Here is a 25,489-nt window from a genome sequence, read left to right on the forward strand (position 1 = left end):
TGTGTGTGTGTGTGTGTGTGTGTGTGTGTGTGTGTGTGTGTGTGTGTATGAAAGAATGCCTTCCCTCATGTGAAAGTAGAAAAAAGAAAAGGCCCAGGAAGATTCTGGAAGAGCCAGCATGCATATTAGGAATTCAGCAATTAAAATGATCAGGGCTGAATTATCCATGACTCTCCCTTCCATTATCATTAGTAAGATAACTTGTAAGATTCATTGTCCAGTAGTGAAATGAACCAAGATTGGAATATAGGAATAGAGTAAAAAGTCACTTAAAGTTGCATATAAGGGAATAAAAATAATTCCTTTATCATTTCAGAAGACCATGTGGGTGCTCTTCCCATATAATCGCTAACTGACGAGGCATTAGGAAATATGCTTCATGAGATGCTTGGTGAAAAAAAATAAATCACCCCCTGGTCACCAGTCATTTGGTGATGACCTTCTCAGACCTTGGCTGGGCTAGGTTTCTGACCACAGACTTCTGTCTAGCTTGGTGGAACCTACCACCAAATATTACCACACTATGATGAGACACTGGAATTGAGGACAAAATATGGACTTCTTATACATTTTATTCTATTTCATCTCATTTCAATTGGCTTTGTCAACTGTCCACATATGGCGTATCCCTTTCTAGTAATCTTCTTGGTGCTGATGGCACTCCCAAGTTCTCCAGATCCTCTACCCCTCATTATCTGATTTATGCACTTCAAAAATGCCTCTGCTTCACTCGGGTGCCTTTAGAGCTACTGACAATGGTGAATTCTACACCTACACAAACCAAGGGCTGATGAAGATAAGTTGATTTTTGTTTATTCTATGGCAAGGCTACAGATGACACAAAAGTGATGTATTGTCCATTTTGCCTTCCATTTTTCTCATGCTAGGCTTGTCCTCTCTCAAGCGAACTCTCTGAACTGACACCTTGTATTATACCTACGTGAGAAATAAAAGTCATGCACACCTTAAAATTAGCACAGTCATTTGTAAAGGATGCATGTAATTCTATAGGCTTCAACTATTAGTAAATTGAAACACTGGTATATGTAATCACACGTGTATGTTAGCTGACACGCTACAAAAGAAAAATCCAAAGAACTGTTTTCTTTTTTTAAACCAAATGATTCATTGGTTTATGCTACCATTACAGGAGGTTTGTGACAAGTATCACATGATGTCCATCTCAACGAGTTTGAATCAGTTTGATCTCTGGTGTGTCATAGTATCATAATTTTAATTGTCCCTTTCTCTTAGTTACTAGACTAGACTGAGAGAACGGGATAAACTCCAAAACAGAGAGGAAGGCCATTTTATAAATTTGTGTTGGGAAATTTGGAGAGAGTTAGAACCAAAAATTGTTGTTTTTTGTTTTTATTTTTTTGTTGTTTGTTGTTATTGTTTTTTAATGAAACAAATGAGTGTTTCTATACCACCGTACACAGAAAGGGCTCACTCTGAAGAGACCTGACCTGGAGTTGGTTGGTCCCGACGGTGGCAACTTCAATATGGCCATTGGAGAGAAATCCTACTCAGGCAAAGACACACTGGAGAGAATATCATCCCTCATCAGTAACTGGTTCTACTATGTTCTGCTTGTATATAGTGAGTCTGGTACATTCAACTTTCTAATTTACTATTGCCCCCCCAAATAAGAGATTCTTCTTTTATTAAGGGGAAACTTGGTAGTCACTGATAGAATCAACAGTGCTAGCCACTCAGTCGATTCCTCAACAATGTCAAAAGGAAATTACCCACTTAACAGTCATAAATCTCTGCAATGAGACAGATTTTTACAAACACTGTGAATACTTTGAAGATATTGACACTCCTCCGAGAACTTCCTTTTTCTCTGCCCACTACAGAAAACATATAATGGAGGCTTGGCTTTCTATTTAAAGTATCTTGGAAATGAAAAGCTTTTCCTTAAAAAGACAGTGAGAATCAGAGAGAGGGAAGAGAGTAAAAAGACTAAAAGAGGGGGTAGGAGAGAGGAAAAAAAAAGAAAGAAGTACATTAAATAATCTTAGAAGCACATCAGCCCAACTGGGGAACTACGACCAAAGCAAGCTCCATAATAGTATAATGACCTTTAATGAGTGTCTTGGGAAACAATATAGTCCCAGCATAAAAGACAAAGGGCAAAACCCATCAGGGCTATGCTGACACTAATTCAGAATGATTTTCTGAACAACTAAAGAATGTAAGAGAGGTAATCTGATCTGCCCATCTGACCTCACTTTGATTCAAGGGCCCTTCTCCTGCCATTTTTAATCGTCAAACACTCTACATTTCACATCTGCTCATATTTAATGAAAAGCCGACTCTCACCACCATTCTTTGAGTCAACTAGCTCTGTCAAAATGGGTACCAGCCGACCCTACGGCAGGGCTAGGGAAGCCCTGTGATTTCTACTGAAGCATTGCCAGTAAAATTCTGCATGTAGATGGCTAGTTTTTAATGGGAGAAGAAAGGCTTATGTGGGTTCGTGAAGGGGCTCGAATTGGTATTGATTTTTCTTACTTATTATTAACAGTCAAAGGTGAGTGGTCTCACACAGGGAAGAATGAAATCTGCTTTCATTTGATGGAGTGATGACTGGGGGGAGGCTAGTGAAACAGAGGAGGCAAAATCCCCTCTGAGCTGTCAATACCAGTTAAAGCTTCAATGTGCAGCCAAAAGCTACATGTTTCCCTACAGCAGTTCTATTTGGGGGAGGCAGGAGGGCCATGAGATCATGCACAGGATTTTTCTGGGTGGACAGGACAAAACAATCCAAAATGCTGTCTTCTCTTACTCTTAATCCTTACCTCCACCCGTCCCCCCCAGCTGAAGCTTGGAGTAAAATTGGAAAGCTACTGAAATGCTCCAAAGTATGGTTTCTCCTTGGATATGGTAGAAATTATACCCCTTGGCATCCCCAAGTAGGCTAGTCATTTACTTTGCTATGTCTGGTGGGAAGAGAGACCAGGGCTAGGACTTGACCACAGGAGCTGTTTCCTTTCTTCCAAGTAAGGAGGGAACACTTAAAGAGCCAGTGAGTCCCGGCTGTGGTTTGGGGGATCTGAATGCTGATTGGGATCAGAAGTGTACATCCTGCTTAAAACAGGAGGCTCTGAGAAAAGGACGATTCAAGTGGCAGATGATGATTTTCTCTTGATCAATCATAGCAGTACTCCTCCAACAAAACCAAGTGTACCCCAAGTCTCTTTTTGCTCCATTACTCCCCTGCTCTGAAAATCAATACAATTCACTTTTTTTAAAAAAAATCACCTACTGTATATGGCACACTGAGCTAGGTGTTGGGTAAAATGGAAAGTTTAGATAAAACTGTTCTTGTCCAGGTGAAGCTTATGGCCTTGTGTGGGCTTTGTCAGTCTCCCCTTCTATCTTCTCATTACCTCCCCTGGTACCATTCTTCCTTAACACTTGCCTACATAATTGTCAGCACCTCCTAACAGATCTTTTCCATCTTCCTCTCTGATGCATCCTTCACACAACTACCAGACTTCTTTTCTATATGCACCATATAGAACTTGTTATAAACAAGTTCTGGCAACTACTATCTAGTTCTAATATTCCTCTGATCAAAATACACAGGTATCAATCCACTGGGGAGCAAAGAATAGAATGCAATAAGATGCCTAGTGGACAGTGTTGGCAAAGTTCATAACCAGTTGGAGATAGGAGGGGTGACTTCATGGAGGAGGTAGTGCTAATTTAAGTTGAGCTTGAAGAGGAAGGTAGGAATTCAGTGGTCAAAAGTGGGGAGGAAAGGCATTCGTGAATATGGTACAGTGTCAGTAAAGACCTAGATGCAGGGAAGTCCAGGGTATGTTCAAGGGGAAAGAGTTCATTTTGCATAGAATATAGATTGCATGGTAGAGTTTAGTATGAAACAAGGTCCTCATGATAGGATGGTACCAGAATGGGAAGAGTCTTAAATTTCAGGCAATAGAGTTCAAACTTCACTTGGTATGCCAGAGGGAAATGAGAGATTTTTGAGCAGAGAAATAACCTAATCAGCTCTATGCACATGGAAGATAAGGAGTAGATAGGATTGTCTTAGTCGGAATAATTTTCATCATTAAGGGAATTAAAAGGGGAAAAGAGGATACCTTCTTTTGTCCAGGGTTTCATGTTTGCTTGGGTTTCATGAACAAAATAATTAATTCAGTGTGAGATCTGCCTTGATGACTTTAAAGACCAATTATTGGAAGGAAAAGGCCTCTTTGAGCTTTTGCCTGATTGTATATTGGAATAGAGTGAAATTCCTTTCAGTCCCTCTCTGCAACTCCATTTGATGTAACTTTTGAGAATAGCATCTTGCCAGCTGGCATCATTATGGAGGAGATAACTCTCCCAGGTATTCTCATGAATGAGAAGACAACTTTTTGCCCCAATTCAGTTATTCCAAGTAACTCTAATATTGCCCATCCCAGTAAGCAGTGCATATTATGAGACGTAGACCTGAGTTTCAGTGTTAAATACTGTAAAAAGGAAGAGAACTCTGCCCCATTCCACTCAATGGGATTTTTCTCCTACTAAGTAGGCCTCTGAAGGCCATTGCATTACCTGTGCCCTCCACCCCCACAGTTGTATGAGTTAAAATAAGTAAGGTCCATTTTGAATTGGACTTGATTAAGCATGATATTGCCCTCCTGGTCAACCCTCTTGGGGTTTGGATGAGACCAATTACTGTAGATACTATTTTATCTCATCTCTGCTAATGTCTGTCCAAGATATAGTTGAGCCATATATAGGCACCTGTACAAGAAGGGATGGTGACAGTGAGAATAGAAAGGAAGGGACAGATTGTTTGGACAGAATCAATAAGACTCGTAACCCAAATGGATATGAGAGATGAAAGAGAGGGAGGAAGGCTCAAAGAATATACCAAGGCGACATTATGACTGCTGACTTGATCAAAGGCTTTTTAAAATACCAAACAGAAACTCCTCAAGGATCACATAATTAATGTCCATATTCTCTGTCATCAAAAGGATATGAGTTGTATAATGCTGACAATAGAAACCATCAGTTTCCTAATGAGTAGTACTGTGGTATACCTGGCTCTGCCACTAGGCTGATATACATACAACACGACCTCAGTGTGAAAATCTGATATTCTTGAAATAATGTAGTATGAATATTGCCCTATTAAAATGAGTGAAGGCACAGTCTCAGCACTGCTAACTAAGGCTTGCAAAGAGTCAATCTTACCAAAATTGATGAAACATTGTAGTTTTTCTTTTTTTTAAGTGCCTGAATATTCTGCTCCTGTTGGTAACTGAAATTATAATATAATTTGAGGGGGGCTAAGATTTTCTCTTTACATAACTTCACAATTCCCCTCCCTCAATGGGAAGAATGTTCTGAATTTGGAATCTTCCTGAGGAGAACCTACATCATAATAGTAGATCATATTTATAGACATGTAAAGTTTACAGAAAGCTTGCCTCATGACAAGTCTGTGAAATAGAAAAAGCAAAGGTTATTATCTCCATTTTACAGATGAATTAATTGAGGCACAGATAATTTCAGTGACTTTCCCAAGGGTCACACAACTAGAAGATGTCAGAGTCAAGAATCAAACTCAGATCTTTGACTCTATGACAAATACATACATACATACATACATACGTACATATATATATATATATATATGTATATACACATATATACCCCCATTATAGAACCAGGTTTGAGGCCTTAGGGCTTCTCTCTGAAAGGGAAAGGAAGGAATCCTGAGGGACTGGGTGACCAAGGAGTAGACTTGAATATAAAAATGTCCTTGCATCTCAAGATACTTTGTGAGAAACTCCCTTAACCCACTGCATGTCATTCAAACCCAGAGTTGGCATAGATGGCCCTTAAATTGAGACCTTTTCTTCCATCTAATTTCATCACTAATGTGTTTGCTGTACTGTTGAGCCAATTGCCCCTTCCATTTATGAAATAAAAGTAAAGCATTACTAGACCACACTATTTAGGTCCTGCTTTGTTAAGAAGCACAAAAATAAATTAATAAATCACAAAAATAGGAAGAGGGATGCTCTAAAGGCATAAACACAGATACATAGATATATAGAAAGGTAAATAAAGGACCACGGGAGAGATGACATTAGAAAAAGCATCAGCCTTTTAAATGCAAGGAACCACAGGGCACAGCACAAGACGGGGATGATAATACCACAGACACAAAAGACATGGAACATCATGTGTTGGTGTTAAAACTTACAGGTATGTAAACTGGTGGAGCAATCATTAACAGAGACAGAAGAAAGTGGGAAGGCTCTCTCAAGGGTGTCCATGTTACTACGCACATTGCCTGACATGCAAGAGCAGTCACGCTCAGAACGTCCGCAATCAAAACAACATGCCAGTCTCATTCTCTTGTAGATGGACATCTTGGCTATAACCATGTGGTTGGATGGGAGGAGAGGAAGAGTGGCAGGTTAATGGCAAGGTTATACATAACGGGATTTAATACAGGCCTTAGTTTACGTTAACAGTCTTGACCCAGAAAAAAAAAATGCAGTACGATTAACGATAACAGTTTGGCTGCACATCAAAAAACAGGGAAAAGGTAAATTGTCTTTGGATTCCCCAAGGCTGTCATATGTTATATCCCCCCCCCCAAGATAAAATGGGTGACCACAGGAAAAGAGAATGGCTAATTGCAATCAGGTTTTTCTATGAAAAGAACAAATTAAAGACAGAAGAATATCACCAACATTTTCCCCCTGGCCTGATTACTACTAGAGGGCAAAACATGCACACAGCCAATCAATTAATTGCTAATTTGGAACAAGAAATGATTTTTTTTTCAAAAATGCAAAAGATATCTAATATGCAGGCATTCCAATTTCCATCTATTTCTTAGCATCAGGCAGAGCCTGGGACAGCTTTCATCAAATTAGAGGCAAAACGATTATGTGTTAATATAGAATCTAAGGATGTCTCTGCTGAACTTCCTGGGAGTGAGTTTACATGATGCCTATAGGAATTTAAATTTACTCTTGACAGAACAAATATCCAAATCTGTCCATATAAGAAATGCAGCTACTCCTGGCTAATGCTGCATATTTGACATTAAAGGCTGTTTACAAATAAGAAATCACCAGAAGCATAAGGGAGGTTGGTCCACCAGAATATACTTAGCCACTCAAGGATGTATTTCTTGCTTCAAGGAGAGAGAATTTGAAAATTACATTAGTTTATATCTCCCCCCACCAAATCCAGAAAGAAAAGCTAACATTTAAATAAATGCTGTATGGTTTACAACATATGTATATATGCTTATACATATTTATGCATATGCATAGAAACATATAATCTCATCAAATTACTGGGTAATTAATTTCTTTTCTTTTGTTTTTGTTTTTCTTAATAGGGGGTGGGATAAATGAACAGAGTATTTTTTTAAATCAACAACAAAATCAAGACCTTATACTGATCTCATTTGAGATCTGAGCACCAGAGTGGTTCTCTCAGAAAGAAGTAATGTTGTTTTGTCCATATAGACTTCAGGTCAAAACCTAAACTGTCAAGTAACACAACTGTCTTGGCGTCCCTGAAGTGCTTCCTTTGGTACTCCCACTATAATCCACCAGGTCAATTCATGTCACAATACAAGCCTGAGAGGCTCTCTGGTCTTATTTTGGATGGTAACCCAGATGCACATCATTATTAATCATTTAACATGAATTAGTCTGCATTTCTCTGCATAGAAAATTGGGGTACTCATCTGCAATTTCTTAAGTAAAAACACAAAATCCTCTGATATCAATATGAACCAAAGAGGGGCTGTTCCTTCTGCCCACAGGTTCCCTCCGAGGTTTGTTTTTTGTTTTTTTCTTTCCTCCCCCCAGCATGGCAGCAGTGTTATTTTAAAATATGGCTTGTGGTTTTGCCCTCCTTGAATGCAACAGTCACCAGGAAGAGAGGTTTAAATCTCTCAAATGGGTCAAGTCCTGTTCTAAGACCTTTATGACTTGCCATACAGTATATTTGTCAAGCAAGGGTAACGTTATGATTGTGAAAAACAGGCACTGGGGGAGATGAATGAGTGATCTCTTCAGCAGCAACTCCATTCCTTTAAACTTTGCTCACATTTCCAGTGACATGTTCTTTTAGCATCCTAGCTGGTCGAGTTATCTTACAGCTGTTCAGACAGATCATTGCGCAGCAACCACCTTGAGCACTGCATGGTATATCATTCCTCTGAGCTTAGCTTTTATGGAAAAAGATTTGACTGTGGTGTTTGAATCGAAGGATCGGGAAGAGACAAGTATACACTCTATTCAGCAGGCCTTCTCCTGTTGCCAACTCACAGCAGTGGTTGAAGCTTGGAGGAGGAGGGCAACGTTAGTATAATTTCATTAAAAATGAATTTTTGAATAACTAACCCACCTGGGAAATCACGCCTTTGATTTTTTTCTTAATTCTATAAGGGAAGTATTAAAATTTTAACTACTATAACCACAAATGGATAAGAAGACTAACTGGTTTTGCATTCAATGTCATTTTAAAAATTTTTATTTTTAGTATCTCTCTTTTAAAAAAATCAAGTTATGCAGTAGAAGAGAGGGCCACCAAGTTCATTAGCAAAAGTCCCTGGTTTTCATTTCCATACTGCCTTTTCTATACGCAAAAATAGAATCTGACATACTTATTTAAAAAAAAAACCCACCATCTTTAAGGGTAAAGGCAGAGTGATAGTGGTGGGAGGGAATGTGGTGAATGGAAGGATAACTTTGGGAACTCTTTCCATAAGAATTAAACCCAAAGAACTATGGCAACTGAAATCCCCTACTCTGAGGGATTCAGAGGGAAGAACCACTTTAAACCAAAGCCTTGCAAGAGACTGTGTTAAACTGTTATTTTAGTTGGTTGTTCGAAGACCATGCATCATTTTGAGAGTTCATATTGTTAGCATGCAGGAAACAGGCTTTTAACCTGTTAAAATAAGCAGCAAAAAAAAAAGACTTGCTGTAAAAAAGATTAACCATTATAGCAAAGCAATATATGTAATTTTTTTAAAAGGAAAACATGCATTTCTTATTTATTCCTTCCCCAATCATATTACACTCACACCAAATACAGTATTAAAATTAAAAGAGAAAAACAAACAACATCACACAATATTAGCAAGAATGACTAGTGAGAGGACTGAAGACAATACAGAAATGGTTAAAGATGGGTATCACACTTGATCAAACTCTCTGTAAGAAGTACCACTGTCCCGACTGAGCACCTGCTGAGAGAGTAGCCACCTTGCACAGCCTTGGGGGAATATTCCAAAACCTTTCCTTTGGCAATCTGCTAGCTAGACCTAGGCGCTCTTTTGCCCCTTCCCCTAGCCTGGCTCTTCTGAGCTCAGCCCTCAAAAAACCCACCTGGGGCCAGAAGAGGTTACCTGGCAATTTGTGCTCATCAAGCAAAGAATCCCAGAACATTTGGCATTGCCTTAATTCTACATTTTTTACCAGTTAATGCAGTTGGACATCTCCCCACTGATGGGTGGGATCTCTGAGAGTTTATAACAAAGAGAGTGTTATTTTGGGATAACAGTTTCCTTAAATTTTAGACAGAGGAATAAGAGAGGAACTAAAAGTCTGGAGGCAATGACTTAAGATCTCAAAGCCTACTCCCTGGCTGACTCTGCTTCCTTTCATCCATTTGGTTTTGTTTTGGTGAAAGGTGAACAATTGATGCCAGCAATGACCCCAAATGCCTCTTTTTTTGCTTTAAATTGGTTCTAAAAGCTAATGCTACTATTTCTTTAAGTCTGTTGCCAAGTCTGGGGACAGTCTAGAGCGTGGATAGGGGTTGGGGAGGGTTGTAGATAGCAACACGCCGCTTAAAATCCAAGTCGACTTGCTTCAAGTGCAGAGGTTAACTTTGAATTTTTTTAGGGCAGGTATGCCAGCTCTTAGTCTGGCTCTACCACAGGCAAGACAGGGTGCTTCTCTCTCCTGGTGATTTCCTTAAAAAAACATTATTTTTTAAAACAGTCACCCACTGTTTGTCCTTCCCACACCATAGCCCCATTATTCAATCAAGTATTTTTCAATAGTAACAAAAAGCAGACCTGCAAGGACATCTAGTGGAACCTTACAGAAGGGCAGCTGGTCAAGAGAAAAGATCTGGGAGGGCCAGCCCTCAGTGCCTTGGCTCTCATTAAGAATTGAAATGGGGAACACTGTCATTTCAATTCGCTGGTTTCATTTGATCCAGGGTGGAGTTTTAATGGCTACAGAGGGGAGTGGGGATGGGGAGGAAGGGACAGCAGGAGGTGGTGTCTAGCAAGCAAGCTGGTTCTAATGCTTTGGGCAGCATTAACTAGAACCAGATCAAGCCACCAGCCAGGTCAACTTACGGCTTCCACTGAAGCTTCCTTGGCCATAAAAGACAACTGTGTGGCATGTTTCCAACGATTAATGCACAAGGTCAACTGTCTCCCCTTCTTTCCACAATGCTCCAGGGGAAGTCTCCTGGCCTGGGCCTGGCAAGTATCACCAGAGGATAAATTTGCCTTGTTTTCAAAAGTTCCAACCTGAAAGCAGGGTACGAACACCTGGAGTTGCTAATTAGTATTTTTTACCGGAATCATAAAGTGCCTTCTGCTTGGTCTCTGGTTATGAGGTTGAAGCCAAACAAACCCTCAGGCCAGGACTGGACTCTGGACCTCATTCCCCACCTCCGAAAAAAAAAACATCACCCTACTGGGGTGTTCTTTGTTAGAAATGGCCACCCCTACAACTTTCTAACTATGTGTGGGCATCTTCCTGGGGCACAATGAAGGAAGAAGATCATTAAGGAGAGGCTGTTCACTTCTATTTCCTGGCATTATCTGCAGTGCCAAGGAGGAAGTGTTGGTAGGATGAAGGAATCTCAAGTGGCCAATTCTGTGCTTTTAAAATCAAGAAATGATCAGTGGTGCCACTGGAAAACTTCTCATGTATTTGAAAATGTGGTTATAATAAGGGAAGAGAAAACTCTGCAAAACGCAGCCCCTCTGGACTAAACATGTCCACATTGCTGATATTTCTTCAAGTCAGATTGACAATCTGCTGTCAAACTCAAGTTCTCACTTGAGTTGGCCCTTCCAAGCCAAGCCTGGAATGGGGGAGTGAGTTGGATTCTATCCTGTCCTCAGTACCATCTGCCTCCCACATCAGCAACCAAATTGTCAGCCAATTTCCAATTGTGGAATCTTAATTTCCAGGGTGGATTGGAGGAGGCAGGAGAAAGCAATACTGGACTGTCAGGCTCCAGATGGAGTTTTCCAACTGTTGGAAAAACATCTTTGGTTTCAAACTGAGCAAAGTCGAGGAAAAGACCAGCGTGGAAAAAAAAAAGGATTCTGCTAGGCAAATTATAGTCAGTTTTCAAACCAAAACTTCACTTTGAAAATCACTGTTCAAGATATTAAGAGTTCAATGCAAAGAAGGATCATTCCCAAGTACGAGCCCTGGAGCTTCACCTCTTGTGCAGGGGAGGAACTAAAATTAGAAATAAAAATAACCATGGAAGAAAATGTCCTCTAAGGCTTGGTTGGCAGCTGAGGCATTTGTTTGATGTGACACTGGGAATCAGGGAGTGTTGGTTCAGGCCCTATAAATTAGGACTGATGTCTTCACTTAGCTAAATTCCTCCCATTAGCTTCTGGAGGAAGAAGAAAGTTCTTCCAGGTGGAAGGACTTTCTGTTCCAAGAACAGAACGAAGGAAAAAGAAAAGCTAGTAAGTTAGTGTCAGCACACCCAGCTAATGAATTGGTTCTGCCTCCAATGACCGTCTTATGGCAAGAAGACTCTGAGGAGCTTGGCACTGAGCTTGGTTGGTGGTTTTTTCTGTGCCATTCCTCAAACTCCAAAGGGATATCTGATTTAGTCTTTGGATCTGGAAGCTAGAAGTTGACTCACTCTCATTATCCACTCAGGGATGGGGTAGAGAGAGTTTCTCAATCAACTGTATTAGAATTCCATGGCCTCAGGGGCTCCAAAGTTGGGCTGCCACTTTTAACACTGAATTACTGCATCATTCGCCCTCCAAACTCAGGAGATAGCTCCATCCAAATGATTAGCCTTAGTGCACTGCTATACAGAAATGGGGGGCAGGATCTGTCGCTGGAATAACATCTCTATCAATCTCTGCTATTGAATCAACCTGAAGACCCATGAAGGAGGCTGGTTTTTACCAGTCTGATGCACCTTGTTCAGGACCAAGTACCATAATAATAATTTCTAAGCCACGTTTCTCCAGCATGTATTTAGAGACACCGACCTCTAAATTTCCTCACAGACCAAGTCTTATTGGGCAAGAAATATGCTCCATGGGAATGTATTAAGTGTCTGGGGACTTGCATTAACTTCTTGTGGCCATTAGAGAACCATTTGCTGCAAAGGCAGCATTCTTCTGGCAGGACTGAATGTATCGTCTTTCCAGGATACCTGACCAGCACTCAGGGAGCAGATGGAGGGATGAACAGGGGCTATAGTATTTTTTTTTAAATCCTTTTGTTGTGGCCCTGAGGAACTATTGGATCACATTGTGAAAGAGGAATTTTATAGTGAGGGAGACAGGGAAACTTTACAGATTGTTGGAAATAATTACCACAATGCATTTACTTGTCTCCAGCCCTTCAGATATCTATATTTCCAAAGCTACTCACACAACTAATTCACTATCTTATATAAAGAGATAGATATGTATGTGGTAGCAAGTGCCTCTCTATAGAATATCTGTGACTGTATATATAAAAATTAGCATTTTTACATATAAAGTACCAATACACATCATATATATATCACCATGAAGGAATATATATATATATATATATGCAGCATATGGACTTTCTTTTGAATATGAATTCAAGCACGGTCGCAGTGGAGGCTGAGCCTAATTTTTCAAAGGCAAGCATGTCAATGACTCCCACTTCATCCAGCATACACAGCTATGGTGGTAATTATTGGTCTCCCCTAAAAAGTAATGAGACAGGTTCCAAGTCATTTAAGAGAAACACCGTTGTCAAGGTCTTATTTCCAAATGGAAAAAATAAGACCGTATTGGGAGCTGATGAGGAAGGGGTAGGCAGCACGGGTGGGGATGATCGGACAGCAGGTTGAGCAACCCGCTGTCTCCAGCTCTTTGCTAGTCTATGGACCGTGTTGGAGGATGAGAGAGGTGTGGGTATGATGTCACTGCTACATGCAACATAAATATCAAAAAGAAAAGAACTGAAACTATACAGAAATAAAGAATTTCTTCTAGAGAAAGACAGGTGGGACTGGACTCTGGGCTTCTAGGAACCCGATTTACTCACAATATATCACTACCAGTGTGCAGTTAAAATAGAGTAGGGCCCGTGTTCCAAGGCAGCAAGAGAAAAAAAATAAATCAAAAATATGTCAATTATCAAAGATTAAGTAAAATTTCTTCAAACACATCAATTCATACATGACTTGTCCCCTATGATGCCTCCCCTCTCTGTAAGCTTAAAAGCTGGGGGGGGGGGGGAATATAAACAATTAAAGCAGGTTTGATATACAAAAACAAAAGGAGCAAAGATTTGGCTGCGAGAGTTTTCATCTCAGGCCAAATTGTGCTTTTCTCTTCCTTGGAAAGCTATGTGGAAATCAAAGAAATGCAAAAGTTAAAACTACATAGACACAGAATGACCAGTTAGAAGCACACTGGATTTCCACCTTTGGAAATTCCTCTGGACAAGGTGACATGAAACATTACAGGTTATTTGACAAAGGAAGATGGGAGGGAGGAAGCTGTGAAAGGAAGGCCCAGTTATTTTAATTATCCTTGCTTTGTGGAGATGTACCACTCCTAGGTAAATTATTAATACCTAACCTAACAGGTTTGGACAAATGGCTATGTGGGTCAGCTTCTTGCTCAGGCCTTGATGTTGTCATGGGGAATGGATAGACAGTCTCCAAAGAGACATGGGCCTACCAATGCATTATTCTTGAACCTGGCTTTTGACTGGCTGGGGAAGATTTTGATAATTAATGCCGTTGTAATTAAGATTTTTTTGTCACAAAAATAGTTCTTTCTTATTTTGCTCACCTGCGTGCCTGGGGAGGTTTATTTTTAGCAATTCACTTTCTACCCCCCCATTTGCATTTCATTCTCTCTAACATCGACTGCTCTACCTTGTTAATTATGAAAAAAAATATTTGGACAATCCACTTTGCTGTCAAATATTAGCTTGACAGCCAAGACCTGCAATGGAGGTGGGGGTAGGAGAGGGAGGAAAACCCAAACAAAACCTTGTCGTGTTGGTTTAGCTTTTCAAGAGACAGTGCTTTTGCAATGATCCCGGCTGCACGTGATTAAGAATCATATTCTTCACTAGCTGAACTAACTTTAAGGAAAATGATTAAAATAAAATCATTTCTAACAATTATGAGCATACTCTCTCTCTCTCTCTCTCTCTCTCTCTCTCTCTCTCTCTCTCTCTCTCTCTCTCTCCAGTGGGGAAAGTAACTATTGCTGTTGGCTTGTCTGGAACTAGAGTGGGAGAAAATACCCTGGTGGGTCAAATCTTTGCCCTCAGCATCTTAAAAAAAAAAGGTATTTACTTGTTTCTTTTCACTTCATTTGGAGTCATTAGAAGCCTGACTCTGAAAGATCCTTGGTTGAACCTTCTCCACCATATCACTTCAATATAAGGATTTTTAACCCGAGGTCCATGAACTTGTTCTTGCAAATATTTGGATAACTGAATTTCTATATGATTGGCTTCCATTGCAATCCTCTGTATTTTATTTAACACATTTAAAACCATTTTTTGAGAAGAGGTCTAGAAATGGGCTTTGCCAAACATGATGCACACAGAAGTTAAGAACCCTTGTTTTAATGTCACCATCACCCTCATTCACTTTCCTATTCCTTCTTCCACCATCTATGACCTGGTCTTTCTTCTATTGGTCTACACAAGTGCATGGTTGCTTGACATGGTCTTAAAGGTTTCTCTTTTTCCTTGAGAGTTTAGTTTACTTGAAGAGGGCTGCTTCCCTTTCTCCAAGAGTTCATGTGATTATCAATTTAGAGGTTGAGTGAATCTTAGGAGCCATCTAATCCAATCCCTTCATTTAACAGGTAGGGAAACCGAGGTTCAGAGAGACAGAGTAATTTAGCCAAGGTCACGCAGTAAATGGCAAACCCAGAGAAGTATGCTCCTTCTCTGTTCTTTTTGTCTACAAACCTTCGGGTGACTGAACCAATGCAGGCAGTCAGTGGGTCTCAGTGTTATCCCCAGGGTATGGTGAATTAGAGTGATTGCCCAAGGTATGATTTAATAGATAGAACATTCTTTAAAAAATAGATTCTGGTCTCAGTTTTGCCCCTAACTCTTCATGTGACTTTACGTAAGTCCCTTCCTCTCTCTGACCTGGTTTTCCTTATCTATCAAATGAGGGGGTTGGACAAGTCAATTTCTAAGGTGCCCTCTGGTTCCAACATTCCATCAGACATTTCAATGAATCTCTTCTACCATGGGTCCTCCAGCTACCCTTTCACAGACACTAGCCAGGACTAAAAGATAAATAAATCAATAAAAGAAAGAAACAAAAAACTCCAAAGTGTTCATGTACAGTATTATTGATACAGATAGGGCCAGTTATGGCTACTGTAAGAAAGAGTAGTTCCTTTAAGATTCCCCTTGATATTCATTCAAACTGTGTTTCACAAGTATATGAGTACTAAGGAGATGGAGGGGAAGGGCACATAATTTGATTTTTCTCAGGTCCTGTACCCTCCTGGGGTTAGCTATTTGGGAGTGTCCTCAGAATGAAAGAATTGTTTCTCTGTGGATTCTTCACATCAAGAAGAAACTTTGGGAAAGTGGATCTCTTCATGGAGTCTTCCATAAGAGCCTGAGTTCCCTTTGTAGCCATTAGAGGGATTTCTTTCACATAACAGCTGCCCTTGTACTCACTACATCTCCTGCTGGAGATGGGAAGGATAAGAATCTTTGTTATAGCTAATAAAACCCCTTTTTCTGGGGCCGCCCTGCTATCTAAAACAACCAGACAATAACCCCTTCCTCAGGCCTTCTGGGATAACTCTCAGGATTCAGTGGAAGGGTCAATAAATCAAGGGCTGGTGACCAATCGTCCCTTATATGTGGATCAGCCATAGATGTATTCCCCATTTAGCCTGCTCACCCTACTCTCACCTCACACTTCAGGAAACATTGGGTTGTCCCTCACTGGAAGTCTTTAGACAAAGGCCAGATAGGTACTTATATACTGTATATTGCAGAGGATGATTTTTGTTTGGGTATGGATTGAACCATGAAGTAACATGGTAGAATGGGTAGAGAGTTGGCTTTGGGAGCCAGGAAGACCTGAGTTCTACTCCTGCCACTGTACACACTAACTGTGTGACCTTGGGCAAGTCACTTAACCTCTTACTGCTCAAAGTAGCTAACTTTCCAAGACTAATAGTTGTAGAGAAGGTGTCAACCTGCATGTATAGTTGTCTTATTGAATAATTGTCCACATAAATGAAATCACAGGTCCAGTTCCTATCCAGAGCACCCCTGGCATGAAATAGATGGCCACTGAGACTCTATGATCCATGTCTATTTTCCAAATCAGCTTGGACTATTTCAGATTTTAATCTGCTTACAATCTATTCTGAAGCAATCGAACATTAGATCAGAATTGGAAATGGTACCTTCAGCCAAAGGTGTCACCCTGCAAAGAAAGCTGGAGAGACTAGTTTTTTTTCCCATTTTAAAAAAAACTGGATTTAGTTAGCATTTCCCACTGGAAATTAATTTCTTTTCAGGGAGGGAGGCATGACTTCTAGGACATCATCTAATCACTTCCAGGTGGAAGAGGGGAAAGAATGAGGAGCTTGGGGTCAGGAAGACCTGAGTTAAAATCCTACCTCAAAGACTTACTAGCTCTGTGATCCTGAGTATCATTAACCTCTCTATGCCTCAGTTTACTTGTAAGTAAAATGAGTATAGTAATAGATAATAACCCTCACAGGGCTGTTGTGAAAAGTAAATGAGATAATATATACAGAGCTTTGTAAACTTTAAAGCATTGTATGATAGCTGTTGTTGTTATTGTTCTTATTATTATTATAAAAATATTATTATATCAAGATTGATGATACTTCTTCCCCTCCTTGCCATTAAAAAAAGTGGAGAATGCCCAGTCCCAGTGGATATAAGTCACTGAATAAAAATTGGGTAATACCTGTTCAACATTTCTAGAAAAGGTAGTACCTTCAGTCCATAAATCTCCATATTTAAAGAGCCTTCTTGGGGCTTGGTTTGGAAGGAATTTGAGATAGACATGCCATATGCTACTGAATGCAGCCTATTCTGCCTTTGGGGACCGACCACAGAGAGTGAAAGAACAGGCAAATGCCTCTTTGAGTGAGACAGAATAAGGATAGTGACTGGACCTGTGATGAAGAAATGAAATGATGAAATTCCCACCACCAACGCAGGCCAGCATCTTCTCAGCCACTCATATTCTTAGAGAGTTGCCAGACCACTAAGAGGTTAAGTGACTTGCCCAGGGTCACCTTGCCAATATGTGTTAGAGTAGAGACTTGAACCAGATCTTCTATTAGACTGTGAACTCCTTTATCAAGCTGTCAGATCTTTGAGAGCCAGGACTGTCTTTTGCCTTTCTTTCTTTGTATCTCCAGAGCTTAGCACAGTGCCTGGCGCATAGTAGGCATTTAATGAATGCTAGATAACCTGACTTGACTTCTTGCTCTAGAACCAGTCTTCCTTGCTCTATGTCATACCTGACTTTTTTGCTCTAAGACCAGTCATCCATGCTCTATGTCATGTTGCTTCTCTTGAGTAAAATAATCAAAGCAAATCTGCCTGGCAATGATCTAAGGCCAGGATGAATGAAGATATCTCAATTTAACTTTTTTTTCCCCTTTGATGCCAGAATCTTATGACTTCATCTATCTGGATGATAAATAGAAAAGGTGTCAGATGTCATTACGATTTGACATCCTGACTGGATCCTGGTTATCGTAATGCCCAGTAAATCCCACTGGCCAGCAAGATCCTCCTATCAGGAAATAAAATTGCCTCATTTTGAGCTCCCTCTAGCTGAAGGAGGACTATCGGATGCTCTTGCCTCCTCCCCTCCCCACCCCCACCCCTACCTCCCATTTTTTGTGTATTGAATTTGACCCTCCCAGATCAGACTCATCTTCACCAGCACTGTTCTTAAGTCAGGAGGCCATGAAAATTAATTTAGGTCACTTCTTGGGGAGGGAAGCAGGAAGAGGTGGGGGGAAGGGAGAGAAAACAGGGAGAGTGGTGGTCCGGGCTGATGTGAATGGCAGATTCGCCAACTGAGCAAACAATATTTATTTCCAAGTCTCTTTGTACCAGTGTGTGAAACATAAACACATTTGAGCAAAGTTGTTAAGTGGAACAGTTTCCTTAGGAGATGGGGAAGGAAGCGAGGTTGAGGGGTGGGGGTTGGTAGGCGAGGAAAAGCAGAGGAAATATTACTTACGCCGTTTGCAGCCACATTTTTTTATCCTTTTGGGATCTGTGATGTCATCATGACAGGCTTTGCAGTAAAAAAATGCCCTGGAGAGAGAGAATGGAAAAATTGACACATTTCTTAATCCACCCAAATGAAATGAGTCCCACATTTCCTCCTGCTATGGTGCCAAATTAATGAAACATGCCAGCACTAATTTCCTTTAATCTTTTGAAAGGTTTAGACGTTTAAAGACGGAAGTGTTTGTTGCAAGACCCTTCATTTCAAACATAAGGCTCTGCTCTTCGAGTTAGTGCTTCTTTTAATAAACTTTCATTGGAAAAGTAATTGGGGGAAAGGTTGATAATGTAACCCAGAAGATTAGCTTGCTTGTCTTTCATCTTTGAGAGCATCATGTAGGGTACCTCAGCTGAACACGTGGAAAGTGAAGGCCTAGGCATTGGCAAGCTCACCACTCAGATCTCTCGATTCCTTAGAAGCAAACTAAAGATTTAAGGAACATTAGAGATAGATGGGACAATTCCTCGCTCAAAATTTACAAAGGTGATGCTTTGAAAAAACTTTTGCTCATTAAGCAAACAGAATGGTGGTGGTGGGGAGGAAGAGCAGATGGTGTTTGAGTTGGATGGTGACTCTGTGATACGAAATCCAGCATCAACATCCAGCAGGCAAGATGGCAGCCGTATACCATGAGAACTGGAAGGGACCTTGAAGATTAACTAGTCAAATACTCTTGTTTACTGGTGAGGTCCAGAGATAGGAAGTGATTTGCCTAAGTTTACGATGCTAAGTCACTGGGTGCTTCATCCCCCCCAGAAAGGGTGCTCAATTTCAAGTCAGAAGACTTGGGTTTTAATCCAGCTCTGTCATTTTTCTCCATCTCCTTGGACGAATCACTTCAGCTTTCTAAGCCTCAGTTTCTTCATCTGTAAAATGAGGCATTTAAACTAGGTGATTTCTAAGATCCTGCATAGCTACATATTTTAAACTCCTAAATTCAAAAAAAAAAAAAGCAGTCAACCCCTACACTAAAGAACACATGTATATGCTCTCAGTGAATGTTTCACCTTGATTAAACAAGACTTGACAGGCATGCATCTACAAAAGGTCCCCAGCCTGGTTCAAAAAATCACTCATTATACGATATTCAAGCAACGAACCTAATTAATAGGATGTTCTGATGGGCTCAAATGAGGTAACACAAGGTAAGTCTACAACAATGCACAGAATAATGCCTTATGGGGACTTAGTATTAGTGGTGAGATGAAATCCATTTTATTAAATTTCTGGCACACAGGAGGCATTACGATGATAGATTTAGAGCTGGAAGAGACCATAAGAGGTCATTCAGTTCATCCTCCTCATTTTACAGGCAACAATATGATTGCTAATATTTATATATCTTTTTAATATTCGCAGTGTGCTTTATGTAGATTATATTATGATATCCTCGTAACAACCCCTGTGAGCTGTTGTTGTTGTAATTGAGTCATTTCAGTCATGCCCAACTCTCATGACCCCATTTGGGGTTTTCTTGGCAAAAATACTGGAGTGGTTTGACATTTCCTTTTGCGGCTCATTTTACAAAGGAAGAAACTGAGGCAGACGGTGTCTGAGGCCAGATTTGAACTCAGGAAGATGAGTCTACCTCACTCCAGGCCTGGCACTCTATCCACCGCACCAACTACCTGCCCTACCCTCCATTTTGCAAATAAGGAAACTGAGTCTCAGTGTTAAGTGCCTTCCTTCCCTAGATATATGAGGAAAAGAGCAGCCACCCAGGTCTTAAGTAACATATTGTGATTACATCTTTTAGTCAAGAGACAGCTTGTCACAGTGGCTAGAGAATCTGCATCAAAGGCAGGAAGACGCGCACTAAAATCCCACATCTGATACATACTGGCAGTGTGACCCTGGACGAGTCACTTAACTTTTTCAGCACTCTAGCCAGCAGTTCTCAAAGTCTACAGTTGGGGGTCCCTAACACCCTTTCATGGGATCTACATGGTCAAAACTATTTTCATAATAAAACTAAGGTTTTTAATTCTGATATGACAATAACTCTAACCCACATAAATATAAGCTTTTTAGGGGCCTTAATAATTTTTAGGAATATAAAAGGGTCCTGAAGCCAAAAGTTTGAGAAGCATGCTATAGGCAACCTTCAAAGACTGTTGATTGCAAAGAAGGTGCTAACCTGAGCTAGTAGAGGGAGTTTCCTCACCCCCAAATTCCCTACGTAAATAAAATTACAAATCCAGGCCTTGCTCTTCTTTGGGGGTCCTTTACTTTCCACTTGCTGTCTCTGCATAGATGGTGCCACGCAGGCCATTGGATGGCTATGTATCAAAGACTATTATTGAGGCTGCTTACAAATAAATGAGAAAATCCTGTGCCTTGATTATGTTAGTCATTTGTACTGGCCCAGACCAGATTTTCCCCAGGATTCTGATCATTTGAGCCCCTCCTCCCCCTATAACACTGCCTGATCTGGTCATTTGGGTTTTCCACCAGCTCCAAGTCATTCATTTATGCTGTTTTTTTCTAGTTGACAATATATACTTAATAACAAGTCATCTTAATCAAGTTTTCCGTTAAAAACCAAATAAAAAAAAAACTTGTCTAGTTCCATTCAAATCTCCTAAGTCCTTTCTGTGGTTTTCTGCCCACCTCATCTATTTGAAATCCCCTGACAGCATTTGCCCTGACACCTCCCCCACACCATGGAAAATCACAGCCTGGTCTTGTACTTATTATGTCAGCATGTATTTGTGAATACCATAAAGCACAGAAATGAGACATGTTGCACTACTGAACATAGGATGTAATTTGTTTCTTGGACCACTTTGTGCTGGTGACATTCATTAGGGAGAGATGCAACGGGAAAGGGAATTATACAAATGGGAATGGGGGAGGCAGAAGTGGTCTATATTTCTGCAGGGCTCCCTAGCCTCAGGCTCATATAGCAGAGCTGCTGTGTCAAGCTTTTCTGTCTACTAATCTGGACCCTTATGCATTCCTTCCTAATGGTGAGCTTAGAAGGGCAAGTACGTCAGTCCTATTTACCAACCCAGCTTGAATTCACTCTGTCCAATTCCCAAGGAGTTGGAGCTCTGGTAGCAAAAACACAGAAACCAATAGCAGAAGACCCTGAAGGGGAACGAGATTTGACCCTGCTTCTACATATGGGGGCAGAAAACTATCCTCAATTGATATACGCTTCTCCCTCCTCAAATTTCCCTAGAGAAGCGGTTCTCAAAGTGTAGTCCATGCATACCTGTGGGTCTGTGAGACACTATCAGGGGATCCACGATGTCAGAAGTATTTTAATAATAATATTAAGACATTATTCACCTGTTAAAATCCTCCTCCCTTTTCCAACTACACATCTGTGTGAGATTGTATTTTTTCACATACATCAACAAAAACACACATCACAACAGATTGAATATAGAAACAGACGTGAAAATCTAGTTGTCTTCTATGAAGCCAGATAAGAGATTTGCAAAAATATATAAAATGCTATTCTTCTTTTTTTTGAAAATAAATTTTTCATGAAATATGCTATTTATGTTACCATGTGTAGACTTGTTATTATTGTTTTAATGAATTCATAAATGCAGATTTTAAAATATATCAGTTTTAATTTCTAATATGGTAAATATCAATAGACATAACACACATAAAAAATCTCTTTGGGGTCTTCAGTAATTTTTAAGAGTGTAATGGGGACCTGAAATCAAAAAGTTCGAGAACCACTGCTCTTAAGTGTTTGCCTGATTCTTTCTTTTACCTGTATTACTTTTATCTTCTACCTTGTATTGTATTTTTTTGTATAATTTGAGATTGTATAATGCTTATCAAATTCCATTATTAGTCTGTAGTTTTAGGAGCATCTAGTACACAGAGTGCCAAGACTTGGAGTCAGGAGGATCTGAGTATAAATCTGATCTCACTTACTGTGTGACCCTGGGCAAGTAACAACTTCTATTTACCTCAGTTTCCCCATATGTAAAATGGGGATAATAATAGCACCTACTTCTCAGGGCTGTTGTGAGGATCACATGAAATAATATTTGTAAAGTGCTTATCATAGTGCCTAGCACCTAGTAAGTGCTTTTTAAATGTTGTTTGTGCTATTATTATTGTTAACATCAGTAGCAGAATAAATCCATGCTATCTCACTTAGGCCACCACTGCCCATGAGATGGAAATTTGGCATTTCTGTAATTAAGGTAAACATGAATTGGCCCAGGCTAGCAGTTCAAGGATTTTTTTTTAATTGACACCATGCAAAGGAAGTTCTTAAAAGTGTTAAGTCCTTTAGCATTGCACTCCTTCACCCTCCATCTCAATGGACTCCGCCCACCAAGTTTCCAGGTTTGGGGGGAGCTGTTGTGACTGATGCAGGAAAGAAGGAAAGTTAGAATAAAACATTCATTTTACCTCTTGACTTCTTTGGCATCACTTGCAATGAAGAATCCTAAAGTACCTTCTTGAATTTTGAGATGGTTTCCGGGATTAATTAATATGCTGCTCAGTGAAACACAAACAGAGAAGATAAGGTTGTGAGGAGACATTCTAAGGAGAAGTTCTGAGGTTACATCATATGGTGGCTTCTTATAGGGGGCCCACTAGAAGGGAAGGGATACAAGGATGCCTAAAGCCATCCAGGCAGACTTGATGCCAAGTCTACGGTCCCTCAGGTCCAAAATCTTCAGCATTTGATCTGATAATGCCATCAGTGAACTCTAGTCATTGGCTCCCCAATTGGCATTTCCTGGGCATCTTTTTAAAGAAACCAAAGAAAATCCAGATGCCAGAAACCTAATATGTTCAAGAAATAGTCTGCCCTGCTTACTTGGGTATGTGGGTTGAACTACTGGATAACTGATTTCCCAGGAACTTGCTACTAAAGGTCAAAGTCAAAGAGTTATCAGTCAAATGAAGCCATTCCAATGCCAATATTTACTTCTAATGACAGAGAGTTAATGGGACCCCTATATGCATACATAAATATACAAGTACGTATACCACATATTACCAAGGGGCATAGTACAAGACAACCAGTTACCAATGCATGGAAAAACACAACATCTGCATGATAATGATAAAAATATAAAAAAAATTAGATGAATATTTAGGAAAAGAATAATCACCACACTAACAAATGAATAGATCATGCGTTTGATTTGATGGGCAGAGATACTTAAGGGACCTGAGTTTGCACATAAAAGTTATGTGTTTCTTAGAATCAGACGTGAAAGGATCCATAGGTGTCTATCCCAAGGGCCTGGCCCATAATAGCTACTTAATAAATGCCTGTTGACATTCTGACTCCCATTTTCCAGGAAATAAAATTTATATCCCCTAGATTTTGTTTTTGCAAGTAAGGAGAGCATTATCCCAAATAGGAAGCCTGCTCAAAAGGGCTGTGTAAAATGTGTGTGTGTGTTTGTGTGTATTAAACAGGATAACTTGCACTTGGATGATGAGAATCAGTAAAGGAAACTCCTTTGGAATAAACAGGCATTAGGATATGTTCCCTCAAGTTTAATCACTTAGAGATCAAAAGCAGGACATGCTAATATGCCTTGGATTCAGATGGAACTAGCTAATACTTTTTTTTTTTTTTAGCTCAGAGTACAATTTAGGGAAGATACTAAATACAGCAACAGATAAAACACAGATATCCTTTGATCTGCAGATCTGTAGTTCTTAAGGTTGATGTTTAGATTTAGGTTATAGGAAGGAAGTCGTCAAATACTGAAAACAAGAGGGTGATTCATATGTGACCATTTTCTAGTGGGGGACTCTTCCATGGAAGGGTTGTAGCAATCAGAAAGTGATTTGTCTGTAATAACATAAGAGTGACCCAGGTGACCTTCTGTTCAGTTGGGAGATCTCTCAGTAGGTCATTACCACGAAATAATGGTCTTGTATCACAAGAATCTCTTAAATACCCAGAACAAGACATTGTGATAGAAGGAAACGGAACCTGTGTCATTGCTGTTATTAACACGAAATAATAGCAGATAATCCTTGAAGATTTGACTGTTCTGGCCCTGGATATACAGGTAGCAATGAAACTATTCACAAATAAGGGAAGTGTGGGTCTAAACTGATTACAGCATTACATACAGTCAGCTCACAATCATGCAGCAGTAGGTTTTCCACTTTGTGGATTAGCCATGACCTCTGCTCTTCCACTACCCTCAATGGCTGGCGGAAGGACCCAGATAGGAGAAGGGATGAATTTGCCAAAAAACAGATGAATAAGCAAGTCTCTAACTGGCTCACTGTTTATATTCCATAGCCAACAGGATCACAGGAATAGAGATTGACAGCTGGGAGAGACCTCAAAGGCCGCCTCGTCCAGTCCCTTCATTTGACAGATGAAGAAACAGAGACCCAGAAAAAAAGTGAAGTGAATTGCCCCAGATTATCTAGGCAGTGAGTACCAGAGGCAGAATTTGAACCCAAATCCTTTGACTCTAGAAGCAGTACTTTCTACTATACTATACTATCAATGAGGTTTTAATTTTTAGATGCATAATTAGTTTTTCCCTCCATAACTGTGAATTGTCAAAAGTAGGCTACATTTTCAAAAGAATTCCCAGTGAATACAGACTTATGGATAGTCAGCATTTCTTAATCTCATATCCTTGGTCATATACTACCCTCATCCTAATAGGATGAGTGGAAACAACTCATTCTCGGTATACCGATCCATCAGTCAATTGATAGGCATCTATCGAGTACCAACTAGCATACATGCCAGCTACTATAAAGAGATTCATGACTGTTTCCCCATTTGGGGCAGAAAATAGAAGTGTATGCCACAAATATGAATAATGTACATCTTTATCAAGTGCTTATTTAGTCTAAGGCAAAAAAGCCTTTTGAGTGACACACATCCAAAAGGTTAGAATAATGAAGATCAAAAGCAGAATTCTGACATTTATCAAGT

The 25,489-nt window shown here is 40.0% G+C and overlaps 1 protein-coding gene across 5 annotated transcripts in view; it reads right to left on the reverse strand.

Moving 5' to 3' along the window:
- The window catches only part of KCNMA1 (potassium calcium-activated channel subfamily M alpha 1), a 907,067-nt gene that overhangs the window by 133,639 nt on the left and 747,939 nt on the right, over positions 1 to 25,489 (reverse strand). For 4 of the 5 annotated variants that reach the window (XM_027858884.1, XM_027858875.1, XM_027858865.1 and 1 more), the window contains exons 17-18: positions 22,966 to 23,052; positions 18,529 to 18,605 (exon numbers count right to left, since the gene is read on the reverse strand). In XM_027858884.1, coding sequence (XP_027714685.1) covers positions 18,529 to 18,605; positions 22,966 to 23,052 — 164 coding nt within the window. Of the gene's footprint in view, positions 1 to 6,238; positions 6,413 to 18,528; positions 18,606 to 22,965; positions 23,053 to 25,489 lie in introns of all 5 variants that reach the window. The other variant, XM_027858893.1, reaches the window with a different exon arrangement.

Source organism: Vombatus ursinus, unplaced genomic scaffold, assembly GCF_900497805.2.
Source record: "Vombatus ursinus unplaced genomic scaffold, bare-nosed wombat genome assembly UNPS02000749.1, whole genome shotgun sequence".
Classification (NCBI taxonomy): Eukaryota; Metazoa; Chordata; class Mammalia; order Diprotodontia; family Vombatidae; genus Vombatus; species Vombatus ursinus.